The sequence below is a fragment of the Spea bombifrons genome, chromosome 2, assembly GCF_027358695.1.
Source record: "Spea bombifrons isolate aSpeBom1 chromosome 2, aSpeBom1.2.pri, whole genome shotgun sequence".
Lineage (NCBI taxonomy): Eukaryota > Metazoa > Chordata > Amphibia > Anura > Pelobatidae > Spea > Spea bombifrons.
Window position 1 is genome coordinate 56902463 of NC_071088.1, and position 21711 is coordinate 56924173.

The 21711-nt window shown below is 41.5% G+C and overlaps 2 protein-coding genes across 4 annotated transcripts in view; one reads left to right on the top strand and one right to left on the bottom strand.

The window, feature by feature from the left end:
* Nucleotides 1-21711, bottom strand: part of EPS8L3 (EPS8 like 3) — a 98379-nt gene that overhangs the window by 7918 nt on the left and 68750 nt on the right. For 2 of the 3 annotated variants that reach the window (XM_053454304.1, XM_053454302.1), the window contains exons 19-20: nt 20921-21053; nt 20463-20701 (exon numbers count right to left, since the gene is read on the bottom strand). In XM_053454304.1, the coding sequence (XP_053310279.1) occupies nt 20696-20701; nt 20921-21053 (139 nt within the window). In that variant the 3' untranslated portion in view covers nt 20463-20695. Of the gene's footprint in view, nt 1-20462; nt 20702-20920; nt 21054-21711 lie in introns of those variants that run through there. The other variant, XM_053454303.1, reaches the window with a different exon arrangement.
* On the top strand, nt 12297-16454 carry LOC128472465 (glutathione S-transferase Mu 5-like). The gene is made up of 8 exons (XM_053454326.1): nt 12297-12423; nt 12565-12640; nt 14651-14715; nt 14801-14882; nt 15635-15735; nt 15812-15907; nt 16104-16214; nt 16300-16454. Exons 1-8 carry the CDS (start codon nt 12391-12393, stop codon nt 16390-16392), a joined length of 657 nt encoding a protein of 218 aa, XP_053310301.1. The 5' UTR covers nt 12297-12390; the 3' UTR covers nt 16393-16454.

Genomic DNA, 21711 nt, shown 5'->3' on the forward strand with positions numbered 1-21711 from the left:
TATAGATTGTGTTTCTAAACGCTACACCAATGTATATACCGGTGTGATGACACAAGAAGGGGATACCACCGACAATTTTGACCCCGGGTATTGTGATGTTCAAATAGGAGAATGTGTTGGGTACATATGCTATGTTGGAGGGCAATGGGGGGACAACTGTAGGTATTGGGGCTCTGTAATAACTAATTCAGGTACCAAATGGGGATATAAGCTCCCTGAAGCCCTAGCCCTCAAAGATCAATATGGTAAATCATTGCACTCACGAATGACTCTCATATCCACCGGAACTGGTGATAACCAACGATACACCCTTACTATAGAGAATCCCCGGCCAACTGATGCTCGAAAATATATTTTCGTGATTTACAAATATGATTTTATGAGCGTCAAGGCCCCCTTCTATCTTAAAGATATGTACAATAGTTGAGAATGGAAAGAGCCACAAGGTAAACCATCAAACCAACCAGTTTCAAAACCACCGGAAATTCTATATAATGCCCTGCGCGCCATTCAATGTATGATAGCTATAGCGAATCCCATTTATGATGATACTGTAGCCATAGAAACTGGATATAATGATATTAATCTATGGCTCGAGTGGATGCAATATTCTGCTATTAAGCACAATAAGTCCAATTGCTATGTGTGTGGTAGAGCCCGTTCACATCTGGGTACAGTACCCCTACAGTCACTGTTATGTCTATTGAGTCTTTATACCAATACCAGTAACAAATTCACCGAATGTGAGAAATGGAAAAGAGAATATCCTCTATTAATCGAGGCTCCCAAGCTCAACGGAGGAATTACTATATATTCTGGCACATTTGTATTTCAAACACCAAAGGAACAGGCAAATTTCTTGGTAAATTCTCTAATGGTAATTGTGCTGAATACAGCAATTTGACCGGTTCCCCCACACAGAATCAAGACATCTATTGGCTATGTGGAGACATGAAACTGCGCACCAGATTAGAAGGTAGTTGGACTGGTGAATGTGCACTGGCCAAAGTTATAATGCCGTTATTTATAATGTCGGAAGAGCCAGAAGCTGTTGAGGCCCAGTCTACCCTGTTCCGTAAGAAACGCAGTGTCTCAAAAGCCCCCGAGGGAAGCTTCGACCCCCATGTGTATATAGATGCAATAGGAGTTCCTAGGGGGGGTCCCAGATGAGTATAAAGCCTGAGATCAAGTAGCCGCTGGTTTCGAATCCATTTTTCCCATTGTTCTAATAAATAAAAATGTTGACTGGATTAACTATATCTATTATAATCAGCAGAGATTTGTCAATTACACCCGAGATGCACTCCAAGGACTTTCAGATCAATTGAAGGCTGCAACCCAGATGATTTTTCAGAATCGTATGGCATTAGATATGATTCTGGCAGAAAAAGGTGGAGTCTGTCAAATAATTGGAGAAACTTGTTGTATTTTCATCCCAGTTAATACAGGCCCCGACGGAAAAGTGGCCGTGGCTATTAAAAAGTTAAATTCTCTAGGAGACGAATTAAAGCGCAACTCCGGAATCGATCATCCATGGGCCGAATGGTTTGGCTGGCTCAAAGGATGGAAACAAGCTCTGGTCCAGCTGGGAATAATTTTACTGATTATTGTGATTATTTAGTCCCTTGTCTTCGATGTCTATGCGATAAAATGCTGGCAGTAGGCGAGACTACCCCGTTAATGCTTATGTACGATGACACGATGCCAAGCTTTGCATCTTCTTATGAAACACCATTTAGTTCGATAGTTCCCCCTGACGGTAATCCCCGCCCCGTGTAGGGACATATGGATCCGAGGGACATGTCCAAGACCTGAAACCGGGATTTTATCCAATAGGGATAATTTGTCGCCACTGCAGGTGAAGAGGATGCGGGATTATGTCCGGTAGGATCTGTCAGGATTAGGGACAGTCGGCCATCGTATATTCAAGGGGGGACTGTTATGGAACTAGAATATATCAGCAAGAAACGCTTATTGCTTTAATGAATATAAGCTGGCCTCGACCAATAAAGGGTTACACCTCACGCAGATACGTGAGAGACGCAAGTAGCAGTGTATTCAGTTATCTATATTTTACTAACCGCAAGCGCCATCCTGGCTATATCTAGTTGCAGGAAAGTATCTAATATTTGCTTCTAACTGTTTTCTTCCTTTCTGCCTATTTCCGCATAGTTTCAGGATTAACCAATTAATAAGTTTTACGTAACCTGACGCCCCTCTTTCCGGGGACTATATAATCTATAATATAAACAAAATAAAGCAGAGTGATTTTGGACCTGACCCAGAGTGTGTCGTGTGTCTTATTTCTCTCTCCGTGCACGTACATTTATATTCATATAATTTGGAGCAGTTCAACAATTGAAGAAAGGCTAAAACAGAGATCACCCCCAAAAACATTAATGCCCTCCTGGAATGAACCAAATCTATTCAACATACTGCATAAGAAGGAAGTCTGGTTACGGTTAGGTGCATAAACGTTACCCAGTGTGACTTTGATTACCTAAGTAGCATTTCAGAAATATGGCACTGCCCTCAGGGTCCCTCCAGATATCCAAGAGCTTAAATGGAAGGGATTTATGAATGAGGATGGCAACTCCTTTCGTCTTCGACTCAGGAGCACTCGCCAGAAAGGCATGTTGGAAATATTTATTTGTCAATCGGAATTCTTTAGTAAATTTAAAATGTGTTTCTTGCAGAAAGGCGACGTGAGTTTTTTGGAGTTGCAAAGTGTATAGGACTTTCGATCTCTGTTGGGGCTTATTTAAACCTGTGAATGTCAGCAAGAAATCTGACGACACCAGTTCAATGAGTTGAGTAAGCAAGAGCTTCTTTATTCAAGTGCGCACAGGGGAGAGTCCAGTTCGCAGACTTCTCTCCCCCTCCTTAATTTTCTAACAATATATAGGCAAAGAAGCGCAAACAGTTATTAGCATATTGTCTAGCCATCTGTTGGTATATTTACTTTGATTTGCTGACACACACGGTTTAAAGAGGTGAAGAAAAAATAGCCCCCCCCAGCCATGTGAAATCTTTACTTACAGAAGGTCAAGAAAGGGACAACTTGTCCTTTGTCGTGGCGGACTCTGATTCTTTTCCAACAAGGCACTTAGAGCAAAGAAAACACACGAAAACATACCATATGTACACATTCTTCCGAGACACAAACAAGACATAAGTAAACTAAGAAATGAGGTAGACAGGTGATTGTAGTGTTATCTTATCTGCTATCAGCAGAATAAGCAATGAGGTAAAGATCATTGTGCTGACATCCAGAATCAGCAAAATTCTTCAACTTCCACACCTCTAACATTGAGTGAGGTAAATTTGATTAGATCAGGGACCATGAGGCGGATATCTGTAGGAACCCCGCCTAGACAGTGTCACCCCTGGAGCCAAAAGAAAAATAAACAAGAAAAACCATTAACACAAAACAAAACCACAACAGTAATCACATTCAACGATGCTTGATGCCGTAGCATCGAGTATTGAGCCAGATTACCTTAGGAAAGGTCAGAACCCGATACTTAAACCCAGGAAAAGGGTCAAGTAAGGATGCTCAGGGGGGTAGAGCAAATCTACCAGCTAGGAACCACTACCAAGGGTAGTGACAGTAGGTGTAGTCAGTGAGGGTGAAAAGAGCTGCATCCCGCTCCATCGAGCCCTGGGGAAGTGGTCCCCGACTCAGGGGAGCGTGTTCAGGTGCACCCCACTGGAGACAGCGGTGAAGTGCGTTCGAGACAACGTATAGGACCAACGTTTGACAATGCAGTTAAGGACCGTGTGTGCAGGCTTGTGAGTGTGCGGTGCAGTGGAGATGTATGGAAAAGTACAGCCGAAAGAAAATAGGTATAGAAAGTACCCCGGTCATCAGAAGGCGAATCGGTGCTGCATAGCGCCCACAATCCAAAACAAAAGTCTGTCTGTGGCCGTCATAACGGTACAGCTTCCAGAGGACAGAGAGGGTGAGACCCTACCGAGTGGGTATCCCCGCTCAAGGGGTGTCCTGTTGCTTGTGCCGCTTTCTCCTTTGTGGTCTGGGGGACCATTCCTGGGACGGATCTAGGAGAGTCGCTGGCGTAGTAAAGGATGGTTCCCAGTCAGTGACCTCGCAATCAGGTAAACCAAGGGCCTCAGTAAACTGGCGTATGTCGCTGGCATGTCGAATAATATGAGTAGTATTGCCTCGGCGGACCAACAGGGCAAATGGAAAACCTCATTGATAGGGGATGTTAGCCTCCCGTAGAGCTTGCGTGACGGGACGGAGCATCCTCCGTGCTTGCAACGTGAGTGGTGAGAGATCTTGGAAAAGCGTTATGGGGTGTGAGTCCCAGGAGCAGGCCGCATTGCCTTTGTAAGTGCGCATTATGTCTTCCTTCAAAGGATAACTTTGCAGACAGCAGATAATGTCTCGGGGAGGCGCCGCTCCCGTGGGTCTCTGTCGGAGGGCTCTGTGTGCTTTGTCAAAGTGGATGACAGTGTCATCGGCTTGGTCTCGCAATTGTGAGTTAAGCGAGTCTACTGTCTTGCAGATCCTCGGATGTGTATCTTCCAAGGAAGCCACGCGTCCCCAATATGGCGGATGTCCGCTTGTATGGCAGAGAGGCTCACGTGTATGCCCTGCGTAGCGTGGTCGATGATCGCCGTGATGTTGTCCTTGGAAGGTAGGGAATCAAGCTTGTCCTGCCATTACCGCTCCACCGAGTAGGCACGAGGTGGCTGCGAGGTGCGTTGATCCTCTACATCTGCTTCACTAACAGGACTTGTAGGCGAAGATAGCGGCCTGTCTGAAGAGTCGCGGGAATCTTGATCCGACGATGCATTAAAGTAGGAGCGCACGGAGGTAAGTGCTGACTTTTCTTTGGGTCCTGACGATTTCGGGGTGTAAAGTTTAGAATGTTTGCCCATTTTGAGGGACCTTGTATGAAACCGGAGCTTATTAACGGGCGCGATGTGCGGGAGCATAGGACTTATGCGTCCATCTTAGTTGCTGGTCGGCCACGCCCCCAGGGAAGTATATTTTTTATTATTTATCACTATCGTTTTTTTGGTAGTATCTTTGTTTGTCACACACTGTATTATTGCACGTGTACGTTCCATCACTAACATTTGGCATTTGAATATTATTTTTATTTACTGGAGCTCTCATTACACATACAGATACAATTATTAGTAACCTAAAGGGTCAATAATCAGCAATCAAATAGGATTTTATTAAATATATATTGATACCGATCAATAATCAGTGACCTAAAGTGTTGCTGATAAGTTATCATGTAATAATTATGTATTAAACAAATAGTAATGTTTATTTTGTATTAATAATTTGAATGTGATTTAACACCAATTGAACCAATTGACCTGGAAGTGCCTTTGACTTGTAGATCAGTGCAGTTTTTATTTACTATTATTTTTTAACTCTTTCAATGCTAGTTCTTCATAGGAGCATAGCACTGACAGTGATTTAGTGTAGAAACAAATATTAACCTCTAAAATTGCAGTCAGCCCAGCCCGTGAGGGGGCTTAGTGTCACTGTTACTGGTCTGCCCAGAATTCTGACAAGACAGCAGCAGTGCCTCGACAGTTGTGGCAACATGAGGGCATTTTTCTACCATGATGTACCTGGCCTGTCAACGGTCTTATCTTGTAAGTCTTTGGTCGCAAACAAACCTCCCTCCATCCCAAAGCACCGGAATGGGGGGGGGGTATCCGTGAGTAGTTGGGTCAAATGGGAATAGACACACAGGGTAGGGAAGAGGGCGGTAAACCCCCCCAGTCAATAGGGTATCTTGGGGTTTAAAACTGAGGGGACAAATTTGCACTTTTCAGGCAAGGAGTGTTAACATGTGAAGACATGCAACTGAAGTCACGTCAGGTCAGTCGAGTTAACCCTTACTTTGACTTGAAGAAGTTCCTCTTTTAGGGCTCACTTTTGTATGGACTGTTTTCAGGAACCCACTCAGAGGTGGCATTGAAGAAGCTAGGTATCTGATGTGATGTGTTAAGGATGCTTTGGGTTTTGCTATCAACTGATCTTGAGTTGGTAACAGGTTAATCTTCAAGACTGTCTCATGTTGATCCTCAGCATCCTGAAAGACTATTTCATTATTGACAGTATTGAGAAGGAATATTAATTACCCTTAGCCCCACTGTCCTGGTCCCTTTAGTCTTAATATGTTTGCTTTATTTCTTTCCACCTAGCCACTATTTACACCCCTAAAATTATTTGATGTTTTGCTGTTGCATCTTTGTTCTATGTTTCATGTTAATGAATGATTGCCTTCGTTTCAATTATTGACTGTACACAACAGCTGTGTCTGTACACGATTGGCTAGGCTATTGATGGTTGTGTTCTCTGCTCTGTGTACCTTACGTGTAATATGTATGTTTTGTCTTTGAATAAACTGAATTAAGTGGACACATGGAGCAGGACAGTCCCTGGCTCCCAGAGCTGGGAAATTCCCGGGTATGCAACAGTAGAATAGAGTGCAAATGGGCAAAATGGATGCCTTTATAGTGAAGTCCTGAACAGTGCTGCTAGGCATAAAAGCATTGGGAATTGTATACGTGCCCTAGGTAAATGTGAAACGTGGCAAATCAGCCATGGAGAGTCCTTGTAAATATGTGTAAAACACATAGTGTGTAAATACTTAAGGGGCAGCTTAATGCTCCTGATGCTCTCTGAGTAGTTTATCCACTTTTTTTTACTGAGGGTAATTTGTACTCCAAAACCTAGAACTTTTTTTATGTTTTTATGATATGTTTATTTAGTAATGATTCCCTTTTTTTCAATTTTACTGCAGCCATACACATTTTACATAATTTTTTTCAAGGACAGATCGGTCTTTCTTTTAATACCCCTTTAACTCCAACATTTACTATTAATAAAAAGAAAAAAATAAATACATGATTTTTGTATAACAACTGTCAGTAAAGGAGTTGACCAAAATACCACAAATATATTTAAATACAGTTGAATGGAAGAAAAAGTGCAAGCTCTTTGAATTCTATGGTTTTACATATCAGGATTAATAAAATCATCTGTTCCTTAGTAGGTCTTAAAATTAAGTAAACACAACCTCAGATGAACAACACATGACATATTACACTGTCATGATTTATTCAACAAAAATAAACTAACCAATCCCATTCCCGGGATCACAAAATACCCTTATTATAACCCCATCCTGAAACATAACTTTTATTAATATGTTTATTAAAAGGTATAACCAAAAACAGATTTTTAAAAACACCAGTGTCACCAGTCCTACCATGAAAGGTATATGTCACTGTAACAAAAGCTGTGTAACACTAATACCGTATTTGCTCGATTATAAGACGACCCTGATTATAAGACGACCCCCCAAAATCTGAATATTAACTTAGGAAAAAAAGAAAAAGCCTGAATATAAGACGACCCTAAAGGAAAAAAGTTTTACCAGTAAATGTTAATTCATGTAAACTATTTTTTTTAATAAAAGCTATGATTGAGAAAAATATTTTTTTTGTTTTTATTTCCTTGTATTTTCCAACCTGTCCCCCAGTTACGCACATCTGCCCCCAGGCTTGCCACACCAATATGGCACTGTGGCCCATGATATGCCTTTTAACCCTCTATATGCCACTGTGCCCCATGGTATGCCTTTTGACCCCCTATGTGCCACTCTGCCTCCAGAAATGCCTTATACCCCCTATATGCCACTCTGGCATTTAGGGGGTTAAAAGGCATATTATGGGGCAGAGTGGCATATAGGGAGGTATAAGGCATTTCAGGAGGCAGAGTGTTCTATTAAATGCCCCCTTAACGCCACTCTGCGTCCTGAAATGCCTTATACCTCCCTATATGCCACTCTGCCCCATAATATGCCTTTTAACCCCCTAAGTGCCAGAGTGGCATATAGGGGTATAAGGCATTCCAGCACTTACTTACCGGTGCTTCCAATTTCCTGCTGTATTGGCAGCGGGGGTTTGTCTGCGTCCGTCGCGCATACCTTCCCCGGCTGTCAGAGATCAGAATTCCCCGCACCGGTGCGGCACCAGTGACAGTCGGGGAAGGTATGCGCGACGGACGCAGACAACCCCCGCTGCTAGCCACACCTCCTTCCGGCTGCAGCGGACGTCAACCCGCTGCCCCAGCAATACAGCAGGAAGCACCGGTAAGTGTGTGTGTGTGGGGGGGTGTTAAATGGGGGGGGGAGACAGGAGGATCCAGGTCCCCTGCAGGGGTGCGGGGGATATGGATCTTAGTCTCATAATCAGACCTCTATTTGAGGTCTGATTAGAAGACGACCCCGATTAGAAGACGAGGGGTATTTTTCAGAGCAAAAAAAACCTCTGAAAAAAACCTCGTCTTATAATCGAGCAAATACGGTATTAGGTCATACATACTGTTGATGGCTGCAGTCCTAACAACAGAAATAATTCAATTATGACCAGTGACAGAGGCTTATTAAAAACTCAGACAAGTAGCCCCCCTGACATTTTTCGCTCTTCAGAGCTTCATCAGAGGTCTGGGCTAATAGCCAGCTAAAAAAACTTAGGGGCCAGGATTTTTTTTTAAACTAACAAAGTTTTATTTTCAACGAGAAAAATTAATGATGTCCCAAGGGAATCCCCCCCCCTTAAAAATAGGTCCACTTTCCTCTAACTCCTATTTTTTTTTTACATTTTCGCCTTTTTTCCCCTCTCTCCTCTTATGTGACGATCCTCTGCTCGGCACGAGGAAATCTTCTGTGAGCCCCGCCCCCTTGAGCATCACATCTTGAAAGGGGCGGGACAAAGAGCCTCACTGAGGCACTGCCACTCAGCAGCACGGTGTGTAAAAGCCGGCCGCCTAAAAAAATTGAATTAAATTTTATTTGGCGGCCGGCTTGCACACACCGTGCTGCATAGTGAGCAGGGCCAGTCTAGCCTTGCTCACGCGGGCCGCACATTGAAGTCTGCGGGCAGCAGCGGAGGTTACCAGAGAGGAGGATCCAGGTCCCCTGAAGCGCTGCAGGGGATCTGGATCTTAGTCTTATAGTCAGACCTCTATTTGAGGTCTGATTATAAGACAACCTCGAATATAAGACTAGAGGTATTTTTCAGAGAATTTGTTCTGAAAAAAACCTTGTCTTATAATCGAGCAAATACAGTATTTCAGCAACATAAAATTTGACTAAGGCTGGTGGTTGAATTAAAATACCAGCATCTGAAACACCCTGGGAAGTTTTTGATGGGGTAAATTGAATTGAGTGGCTTCAAAGGACATGGGACAGATTTGAGTACTTCTACTTCTACTGCTCTATAACATGCAAAAAAACCCCATAAAAACATTGGGTAATTCTAAACTCAGGACAAATATTAGAACCTATTTAGCAACTTTAAATTTTTTCTCCAAATGTTATTAGTTTTTTTTATAGTAAATTAGATGATACGCTCTTGAGAAAGCTCTTTTTGTCCTAAAAAAAAAACCCAGTATATAATTTGTGGGTACACTAAGTGAGAAAAGAAAATTACAGCTAAACACAGAAACGTTAAAAAAAGCCTTGGTCATAAAAGGTACAAAAATTTAAAAAACAGCCCAGTCCTTAGGGGGCTAAATATGCAAATATGCTCATGTGCTCACTCAAAACCTTTGCCCCAACTTGTCTGTGCCATCTGTTCCCCTTAAAAACATGTCTCTGGCATCTTTGCCCCTAGGCAGCTTTGTGCCATCTTTGTCCCAAAACAGCTTGTCTGGGCCCCCTAAACAGCCTACCTGTGCTATATCTGACCCTAAAGAGCATGCCTGTGGCAGTTCTTCCCCTAAACAGCCTGCCTGTAGCCCTTCTGCCCCTAAACACCCTGCATGTGCCATTTCCACCCCCATACATTCACTTATTTATTCACCCCACACACACACATTTCACCGGCAGATTCCCTTGGTCCGAGTGAAGCAGCACTGGGGCCGAGTTGATGTTTTTGCTGCCTAACACAAGCACATAGCTGTCCGCTGTGGCATTCGCACACTCTGTGAGAAAACTCTCTTTTCTCGCCCAGGGGAAACAGGAACCTGGGTGGGAAAAGATAATTTTTCTGTACAGAGTCTCCCTGTAGGCCAGTCTGACCCTGAATGGATAAATCTCTATTTAAAAGAAAGATGCATGGATTCAGTTGTATTTATGCAACATTTGCACATATGGATCCAGCTTTATATATCTGAAATATGCAAAGATGCGGCAGACTTAAATAAAAACAAATTATAGTGTCCTTCACTGAGTCCAGCAACTGTGTACGTATCCCCCAGGAACCATGTCCAAGCTATCCCTGTCCTTGAGTTAACCTCATTATGGCTTTTAGGGCTGAAGAACACTGCACTCTCATACCCAGCAAATATTCAGAGCTCTAAAGAGGGGTGGAGTTAAAGGGAGGGGTGGAGTGAAAGGGAGGGGGGGTGGAGTGAAAGGGGGGGTGGAGTGAAAGGGAGGGGGGGTGGAGTGAAAGGGAGGGGGGGTGGAATGAAAGGGCACTTTTTTTTTTAATTAACCCTACTTTTCAAATGGAAAAGGTAATGTATGTAAAAAGTGACAATAACTGTATTACAAGGAACAGAAAATTAAACGCGCTGTTCAATTAATATCGGAATTCTAATATCTATAAAAGCGCATGCAGAAAAAACACATTATTCTGAGGTATTTTCAAAATACAAATGCTCTGAAAAATACCCCTCGTCTTCTAATCGGGGTCGTCTTCTAATCAGACCTCAAATAGAGGTCTGATTAGGAGACTAAGATCCAGATCCCCCGCACCGCTGCAGGGGACCTGGATCCTCCTGTCTCACCCCCCCCCCATCATACACACACTTACCGGTGCTTCCTGCTGTGTTGCCGGGGCAGCGGGTTGACGTCTACGCGATCCGCGTAGACAACGTCCGCTGCAGCCGGAAGGAGGTGTGGCTAGCAGCGGGGGTTGTCTGCGTCCGTCGCGTAGACCTTCCCCGACTGTCAGAGATCAGAGTTCCCCGCACCGGTGCGGGGAACTCTGATCTCTGACAGCCGGGGAAAGTATACGCAACGGACGCATACAAACCCCCGCTGCCAACTCCACCTCCTTCCGGCTGCAGCAGAAGGCGACGTCAACCCGCTGCCCCGGCTGGACGCACCGGTAAGAGAGGGCTGAGAGGGGAGAGAGAGAAGGGCGGTGAGAGAGGGGGGGAGAGAGAGAGTGTGTGTGTGTGTGTGTGTTAGTTAAATGGGGGTATAGGGTGTGTGTGTGTGTGTGTGTGTTAAATGGGGGCATAGGGCATTTCTGGAGTGGCATTAAGGGGGCATTTAATAGAGCACTCTGCCTCCTGAAATGCCTTATACCTCCCTATATGCCACTCTGCCCCATAATATGCCTTTTAACCCCCTAAATGCCAGAGTGGCATATAGGGGTATAAGGCATTTCTGGAGGCAGAGTGCTCTATACAATGCCTTTTAACTCCCTTAATGCCACTCTGCCTCCTGAAATGCCTTATACCTCCCTATATGCCACTCTGCCCAATAATATGCATTTTAACCCCCTAAATGCCAGAATGGGATATAGGGGAATAAGGCATTTCTGGAGGTAGAGTGGCACATAGGGGGTCAAAAGGCATACCATGGGGCACAGTGGCATATAGAGGGTTAAAAGGCATATCATGGGCCACAGTGCCATATTGGAGTGGCAAGCCTGGGGGCAGATGTGCGTAACTGGGGGACAGGTTGGAAAATACAAGAAATAAAAACAAAAAAAATATTTTTCTCAATCATAGCTTTTATTAAAAAAAATAGTTTACATGAATTAACATTTACTGGTAAAACTTTTTTCCTTTGGGGTCGTCTTATATTCAGGCTTTTTCTTTTTTTCCTAAGTTAATAATCAGATTTTGGGGGGTGGTCTTATAATCAGGGTCGTCTTATAATCGAGCAAATACGGTATAATCTTTCGTGTGGTCTAAAACCGGTTTGCAAATTTCCAAAGGACAAATGAATGTAGGGACATTACGTTTGCATGTAAGGAACTAAGTAAATATATCTGTACTACTGCAAATTGTCAACCCGAACTTTGTACGTTTCAAACATAAAAGTTGCATCGTTAGCACAGGGGTGTTGGATATGCCTTTAAAAAAAACGTGCACTTGTCAGATTTTAGATAACCTCCAGGAGAAAACAACAAGACCAGTACGTGTAATACTTATATCTATCCGTAATCCTGCCGCAATTACTTTTAACAGACTCGCTTCTCGGTGAAGCCAAGAGGAAGCTGGGGGTAGGGGCAGCTTGGCTTCAGCTTTCTTTCGCCTGATTGGCTCAGAGCCCAGATATCACATGATCTGTAATCGACTTTATTAACTGTGCAGTTTCACTTAGAGCTGAGAGTTCCCGGCCATCTGAAGGCGTAAATTTCACGATGTTGATACTAGGATATTGGGACATCCGAGGGGTAAGACATAAATAGATATATTGTATATAAAATGTGTATATATTTCGTAAGTTATACCGTGATAGTTAACGATTTGTGTGTGTAATTGACGTTTTCGGAGATACCGAAGCCCCTCCCCCTCATGTGGTTTTTTTTCTATAGCTGGCTCATGCTATCCGTCTTCTGCTGGAATATACCGAGACTCCCTATGAAGACAAACTGTATGTCACAGGGGACGGTGAGTTGATTTTACCTCTGTGTAAAGTAGTTAGTGTGTGTGTGAGAGTGATGTCTGGATCATGAACGAAACGTTCATTTGATCCGATTCTTTTTAGTGATCCGGATGAATCGGTTCAGTAGACTGAACGATTCATTTGTAGCAGTTCAGTCTGTGAATCATGCAGCTGTAACCTGATCCTAGAGTGAGTCAGCTGCAGAGCACTCAGACACAGACTCTGGGATCAGGTTACAGCTCATTACTGTATTTGCTCGATTTATAAGATGACCCCCCAAAATCTGAATATTAATTTATGAAAAAAAGCCTGAATATAAGATGACCCTATAGGAAAAAAGTTTTACCAGTAAATATTAATTCATGTCAACTATGTAAACAATTTTTTTTTAATAAAAGCTATGATTGAGAAAAATATTTTATTTCCTTTTTTTTCAACCTGCCCCCCCCCAGTTATGCACATCTGCCCCCTGGCTTGCCACTCTGCCCCAGAAATGCCTTATACCCCCTATATGCCACTGTGCCCCATGATATGCCTTTTAACCCTCTAAATGCCACTGTGCCCCATGATATGCCTTTTGACCCCCTATGTGCCACTCTGCCTCCAGAATTGCCTTATACCCCTATATGCCACTCTGGCATTTAGGGGGTTAAAAGGCATATTATGGGGCAGAGTGGAATATAGAGGGTTAAAAGGCATTTCTGGAGGCAGAGTGGCATTAAGGGGGTTAAAAGGCACTCTGCCTCTGGAAATGCCTTATGCCCCCCATTTAACACTCCCTCCCTCCTCCAAACTTACCGGAGCTTCTGAGTCCCCGGTGCGTAGTCCGCCGCAGCCGGGAGGAGGTGCGGTTAGCGGCCGGGGTTGTCTGCGTCCATCTCGCATTTGCTCTGGAAAAAACCTTGTCTTATAATCGAGCAAATACGGTAATTCACAGCGGAACAATGACTCATAGTCAGAGAGTCGTTCAAAGATTGGAATGATTCGAATCTTACAGAGATTCGAATCATTCAGAGAATATTACTGATACCATACTTTTATAAATCAATACATTAATAATCTTCACTGCCCCCAGGATTTAGATTCCCCTTAGTCCCCCCCTTTTAAATATAACTGCACCTTCAGTTAAATTAATTAAATTAACCCTCAGTAATCAGCATTAAATTAACCCTAAAGACCCCATTAACCATAACTGCCCCTAAATTAATTGCGTATACTCCAGATAAATTACCTAATAAGCTGGTATGGGTGATGGCGTCTTAAGTGTTAATTTAGGGGCAGTTATGGTTGATGGGTCTTTGGGGTTAATTTAGGGGCAGTTATAGTTAATGGGGTGTTTAGGGTTAGTTTATGGGCAGTTATGGTTAATGGGGTCTTTAGGGTTAATTTAATGCTGAGGACTGAGGGTTAATGTACCGTATTTGCTCGATTATAAGACGACCCCCCAAATCTTAATATTTATTTAGGAAAAAAAGAAAAAAGCCTGAATGTAAGACGACCCTATAGGAAAAAAGTTTTACCAGTAAATGTTAATTCATTTAACCTATTTTTTTAATAAAAGCTATGATTGAGAAAAATAGTTTGGTTTTATTTCCTTCTATTTTCCAACCTGCCCCCCAGTTATGCACATCTGCCCCAGAAATGCCTTATACCCCCTATATGCCACTGTGCCCCATGATATGCCTTTTAACCCTATATGCCACTCTGGCACTTAGAGGGTTATAAGGCATATTATGGGGAAGAGTGGCATATAGGGAGGTTTAAGGCATTTCAGGAGGCAGAGTGGCGTATAGAGGGTTAAAAAGGCATTTCTGGAGGCAGAGTGGCATTAAGGGGGTTAAAAGGCATTTCACAGAGCACCCTGCCTCCAGAAATGCCTTATGCCCCCCATTTAACACTCCCTCCGCCCCACTTACCGGTACTTTTGAGTCCCTCTGTCGGATCTAAATAAAAAAAGATCTTACAAAACATGCAAAAAACAATGAGACTGATTTTACTATATCCTTTTTCGGTAGCACCGGATTATGACAGGAGTCAGTGGTTGGATGGAAAGGAGACTTTAGGCCTGGACTTCCCTAATGTAAGTTACTGTGCCAGGTTGATATTAAACTTTATATGTGTTTAGACTTGAATGGATTCCTAACTGAAAAGTTATTTTCTTACAGCTACCGTATCTGTTGGATGGAGATGTCAAACTGACTCAGAGTAACACAATCCTGCGCTATATTGCAAGCAAGCATGGAATGTGTGAGCTACTGTTCAGCCCGTGCTATATATATATATTTTCTAATCTGGTCACCTTGATATGAACCTACCTGTATAAACTTTTCCAATTGAATTTTTTTTTTTTTTGTTTTTTTTTTTTTGAGTTGAACATTGAAATTGGTCATGCTCAGCAGAGGGGGAAGTAATTTCTATTCCAGACATATGCTGCATGGACTCAAACATTCTACTGTAGTGCCAAGCAAGAGAGCAGGAAGCTTACAGCAAATCAAGCTGGCACAGTGTAATTCTCCATGCAGGATCTGTGCAGCCCCAGGGTGTACATATAACAATTGCTAAATAACTGTCTGAGTGGTACAATGTGGAAATAATTTTGAGGACAAAAATATATATATATATTTAGAAGGGGTAGATTTATTTATTTTTTGTCACATTCTCTTTTCCATATTTGTGTCTATGTATATAAAACATTGTTACAAATCCCCACAGACTTCCTTGCAGTCTTGATGAGTGATCATGACAAATTTTAGGATTTTTTAAAAAAATATTTATGTATGCCTATACTTTGGTAGAAGAACGAGCTGGAAATATGAATTTAAGTAAAATGACACAGGAGATAGATGGTCTTCAATACAGTGTTCTAGTAGGTGATATTTCTTCAATTATTGTACTGTTTTTTTTGTTTTTTTTTACCTTTTTTAATAGTCTTTACACTATTCTTAACGTCATTTACAGACAGACTTCCTATTCTTTCACAATAAACTGACTCTTTCCAGGCGGTGAAACTGAAAAAGAGAAGATAAATATGTCCCTGCTCGAAAACCAAGCCATGGATTTTCGGATGGGTCTAGTTCGAATTGCTTATGACCCCCAATTTGTGAGTCTTGGGTAAGGGGAAAAGGATAAGCTATTATTTGTTTAGTTTTATTTATGCTGTTTTACTCTCTCTCCAGGAAACACTGAAGGGCTCGTACCTTGAAAATTTGCCTGTTGCCCTTGGCCGTTTTTCTCGCTTCCTTGGAGGCAGGTCTTGGTTCGCAGCAGATAAGGCAAGTCTATTTCATAACTTACCTGTGCTAAAACACATCCCCGATCACATACTACCATATAGTATTTCGCTAGCTGCCATCCAAGGGATTCTCCTGGCTACCATTTGGAAACCTGTGTAATTGTAAGTGCTTTTTATTGGTCTCACTCCTAATAGGCAGCAGGCCCTGACTTTGATTGTCTTGTTTATTTTCACAGATTACCTTTGTTGACTTTGTGATGTATGATGTTCTGGATCAGCACAGAATGCTGGAACCTACTTGTTTGCAACACTTTCAGAACCTTCAAGATTTCTTGAACCGATTTGAAGTGAGTAGTTTCTTGTGCTTTGGATATGGGAGTATTACATGTGTAGATAGTAGAAACTAACAGTTCTTTCCCCCCCTCCCCTCAGGCTCTTCCTACTATTGCTTCATACATGAAGTCACCACGGTTTATGAAGACTCCTATAAACAATCGAATGGCATCATGGGGCAATAAGAAATAAGTGATTTCATCCACTACTGTATCAATCAGACATTAGTTAAGTGGATAACCCAATTAATGAAACTACTAAAATAAAGCCACATTACGTAGACTGTCTGCATTATCCTAAGTTTGTCACCCTGTGTTCAAATGGGGGCTGCTCATATTTTCTTTCATATGGCTGAATTTCTAGCAATAAACCAGAAATTCAAAAAGTGGGGTGCTGGTGCAAGCAATGTGGAAGGGCTTATCCACAATGCATTAAGGTAGGGGCAGGTGGAAACAGTGTACGTAGGAGAGCTGTGGCAACACTTAAAGGGTTTTCCAATAAGAGGAGCTGAGCTGGTCCTGAATAATATGGGGAAAATAAGACAATCATGGTGCAATATTGTATAAACACAGTAGCGTACCTAGCGGGGGGGGGTGGTCCGCACCGGGTGCCGCTCATCAGGGGGGTGCCAACTTGCCGGCACCCGGCACCCCTCCAGAGACGGACAGTAATGTCCGCTGCTGGAGGAGCAGACCTTTAACAGACCTCCGGCTACCTTGAGTGATTTTCTCCCTTGAACCCAGCTTAAAATCACTCAAGGGAGCCGGAGGTCTGTTAAAGACCTCCGATATCGCTCCCTTGCGATCCACGAGGCAACAGCTGCTGTGCGCCGGGGTCTGTTGTCAGATCCCGGCGCACAACACTGAAGCCGCGCCTACAGCTGTCAGTGCCCTCTCAACCGGAAGAAGACAGAGAAGACAGAAGAACTGAAGAAGAGGAGCGAAGAGGAGGCAAAGAAGCTGAAAGAAGAAAAGAGGAAAGGTAGGAAAGCATAGAGTGAGAGTGACAGTGTCAGTGTGAGTGGATTGGTGCGTGTGGATTGGTATATGTGTGTGGAGAGGGTAGATAGTTAGGAGGGGTAGAGAGGGAGAAGGGAGTGAGACGGGGTAGATAGGGCAATCATACTCCTATCATGCCAAGTCTGCAAGTACATCCTGGAATCTGGGTATGCCTGGGCATGATAGGAATGTGATTGCTGTTAACAATCATATATATATATATATATATATATATATATATATATATATATATATATATATATATATATGTATATAGTGATAAGTGTTATGCTGTACCACCATCAATGTCTGCCTCAGTATATAATGATAACAGTAATGCTGTACCACCTTCAGTGTCTGTGCTGGTATATAACGGTAGAAGCTATGCAGTTTTAAAGTGTGTGTGTGGGGGGGGGGTGCCACATACAGGATCCGCCCCAGGTGCCAAATACTCTAGGTACGCCCCTGTATAAACACAATATTTTAAGGAAAAAAAATAATGAAAATTACTCACAAGCATAGGACACAGTAAACATTCATTTTAATATCTTCCTTAAAAATCTGGAAAATCAACAGAACTCCAATGGTGCAAAATCACAGTGAAAATATGAAATGAAATTGCACTTACAACAAACCTTGGCACAACCAAATGTTATGCACATGCACTTGGTGGTATAGGAATCCAGATGATCTAGATTACAATAATATAAGAATCCAAATGATCTCCGTCTCAACATGTTTTTTGCAAAATGCAGGTTTTGCTTCCTTAGGAGAGTTGTGATATGGAGTCCATTTGAAATAACACAAACGATAAAATATACGTATCTATGTTCCTGATTGGTATCTTGCCAGCTTTTATTGGTTGGGCACTTCCTGGTTTTACGTGATACACCCTCTTCTTTATGTATGACTTAAGACATATGTTGGGAAGGCAGACCGGCGTATGGCTTCATTAGAGTGCGTTCCAGCATCGGCGTAACGAAGGGAGAAAGCTGAGCATCCGCGTCATTAGAGAGGACCGCCCCGAGAAACACATTCCCCTGCACACTAGTCTTCTAGACAGTTGCTCAGAATGGGCCTTGCAGGGTGTGCACCATCAGGAAAGTGAAGGATATGCAGCTTTAAAATGGACAAGAAGAAGGGACACCAGCATATAATGTTGCATGGAGGTGCACTATTCTGCTGTGTGTGAATACTGGCTACTTTGGCTATAGAGGGAGTGGGGACATAATTCAGTCTCTGGTTTTTTTACTACACCCTTTTCTTTTTATTTTTATTTCCATTTATATTTTTTATTTTATTTTCATTAGAATTAGGGTTAGTGTTAGGGTTAGTGTTGAGATTAGGGTTAGGGTTAGTGTTAGGGTTAGGGTTAGTCTTTTAGGTTACTGTTAGTGTTAGGGTCTAGAATTAGGGTTAGGGTTAGGGTTAAGGATAGTATTTAGAGTTAGGGTTAGAAGTAGGGTTGATGTTAGGTTTTTGACACATTATATATTATTTATATACACACATTTTATTTCATTATTTACACACTTACATACATTTATTATTTATATTTATTTCATATATTTGTTTTTATACATTTATTTATTTATTATATATCTATATATATTTATATAATTAATAATTTTTATATATCAATATTTTTATCAAATATGTATATACATATTTTATTAACATAATTATTAAATTATTTTATTATTTTATTTCCTACATACATTTATATATATTTATATACATTTATATATATTCATACATAATTCCACACATATATATATTACAGCATTTTTTAATATAATATAATATAATAATTTATTTTAGATATTTTATTGATACAATATATTCCTTATTTTTTATTTTCATCTATTTTACTGTTAGTATTATCCTGATTTCCAGGGGAAACACTTACCAGTTCTCCATTATAGGTCTGACCTTCTTTTTTATATCACATTTCTTTTTTATACCATATTTCCTTTTATTATATTATTATTCTTACACTACATTATTATTCTTACACTACATTTTTAAATAATTAGATTTTGGTATTTTCCATCCAGATACCTTTTTTCCTCTCACCTATATATTTATTTATTTACCGGTGTCCGTGTATATCGTTTACTAGTCAAAGACACACATATACTCATGTGTTGTTTATGTAGGTCTTTATTTATTTCTGTCTTCTGGTCCGCGGGTTCTTTTTTGTCTTTCCATATATATTCGAGCTCTATTCGTTATAAGAGAAGAACATAACGCTTGTTTTTATTTGTTTCAAATGAACTTTATTTATACGTCCTCGGAGCGACAAAGAACAAGTGCCGATAATGTGAAGAAAACAGACACAGCTACGTGATGATGCATTCGCAACACGTAGTTACGTGATGACGCAAATACACACAGACGCGAGGACGTACTTACAACCACTTTAAAAGCCGGAATTGGGGACATGAACCCACGGATTACACTTTGTTTTACCATTTGGATTTTATTTATTTGATTTTCTCCTGAAGAAGCCAACTGTGTTTGGTGAAACGCGTTGAGATTGCTGCTACTACCCTTCGTTGGAGTCTGAGACTACTACTTGCTTTCGCTGGACATTTTAATTGAGCCTTTTAGCATAACATTTTCGGTTATGCCAACATTTTTGTGAGTTTTACCAGCTTCTTTATATTAAACATAAGCTTTGTAATACTGCACCATTGGTCTCTTCATTTGCTTTCCAGATTTCAAGAAGATTACTTTCTATCTGATGGGCCTTCTATACTTATTACTTTTGTGAGTGCAATATATCATTTATCACATCACTATAGTTGATTGTATTACACTATTGTGTTGTTTTATTTTTTCCACGTTTATGCGCCCCTCTTTCTGATATTTCGTTGCTGTACACTTGTGAGGAGTGTTGTTCCAGGGAGCTGCAGAACGTGTAGGAGTATATTTTTCAGTATTATTTCACACTTCATTATTTCACTATTTATTTTCACGTGAAGGTGCTTTTTTCGTTCTTTGTAATGGGATACAGTAAATCAGAAATATTTCCTGTAAAATTACAGCAATCATAGTGGGAAGGATTATATCACAAACTGCATAAATAAGGAAACTGATTAAAAATCCCCCTTTGTCATCAGATTGATATAGGGATATACTGTAGGTTCGTTCGGTGGTGGTAAGAGACCAACAGAGAAAGTCCAGCGTGGGGTTTCTATGTGGTTTGGTTTTATTTTTTATGGATGGGCATTTCATTAAATAAGAATTTGTTGTTTTTCTACATATATTTTTATTCCCTAAATAAACACATGAAGTGGTATTACAGATTAAAATAACTTTTGATCAATATCCACAAGCTGTAGGTAGGTTTCATAAATGAATTTAAGTAGAAAATACCCATTGTTAATATTTTTGCGGATTACATAAATCCATCGATATTAGTACTTCACTGACGCCTGGTTTCACTCAGTAGGAAAGGTTTTGTACAGCATATTAGTTCTCTGGTCCGGATATCATATCTAAAAAGAAGAATGAAGAAATGACTGTCCGCTACAAAGTGATAAAAAATGTGTGCATGCTGTGGGAAAATAACGTAGTAGTCGTGGTACTGTAAATTAAAAAAATCAAAAACTAGATTAAGTGATAATTAGAGTTCGTATCCTTTACGACAACGCCTATTACACCCAGATTCCTTTATCCTATATGGGTATTTTTGTGAACAATAGGCAATGCCTCACCCCAAGAGCTGCTCGCACTGCATTTAGCTGAGTGAATACACGGCCTCCCTCTTCAGGACACACACTTTTCAAGTTCTCTCGGCTAAGTTCCAGCAGCTGTTTTCCTTTCAGAACACCAAGACACCGCACTGTACTAAAATGAACCAGCAAAGTGTACTTTGAATGAACTGTAAAATAATGTGGTAATAACCATTCAAAAAAGGAATGGAGAATAGACATGTGCTAAAGGGTAAAAGAGAATTTGGACACATTTTCCGGTTTGTTTTTGGCCCATTCGTTTTCGGGCAACGGATTTCGCTCCCTGCCCATTAGGTTTAGCAAAAACTGAAAATTGTTGGCCAGTTCCCACATTCACACTCGTTTTCATTCGCTCTTTCTCACGCTCCGGCCACTTTCCCTACTCTCTGCCGACCTCTTCAGTTTCTGCATCTTCTTATTGAATCCTTAATCTGATATCTAATTCATCTGCATCTCTGCGGAGATAACTCAATGGGGAATTTCTGCCAAAATGGCCATGCTGTGGTGACGTCTTCCCCTATTGGTGCCAACTGGGGGCAATATGGCAGCACTTGTGGTGATGTGCGCTCACCGATCCTCCAATTGCTGAACCGAGGGCAATCTGGGGGCTCTTGCTGTGATGCCATCTCCCCGATACTTCAATCGGGGGAGAGGACATTACTTCAAGCGCGATCATTTTGCCCTCACATGAACTAAGAGCAATAAGGTGGCACTTGAAGTGGAGGATCGGGAGAAGACGTCACCACAAGCACCTCCATATTGCCCTCAGTTGT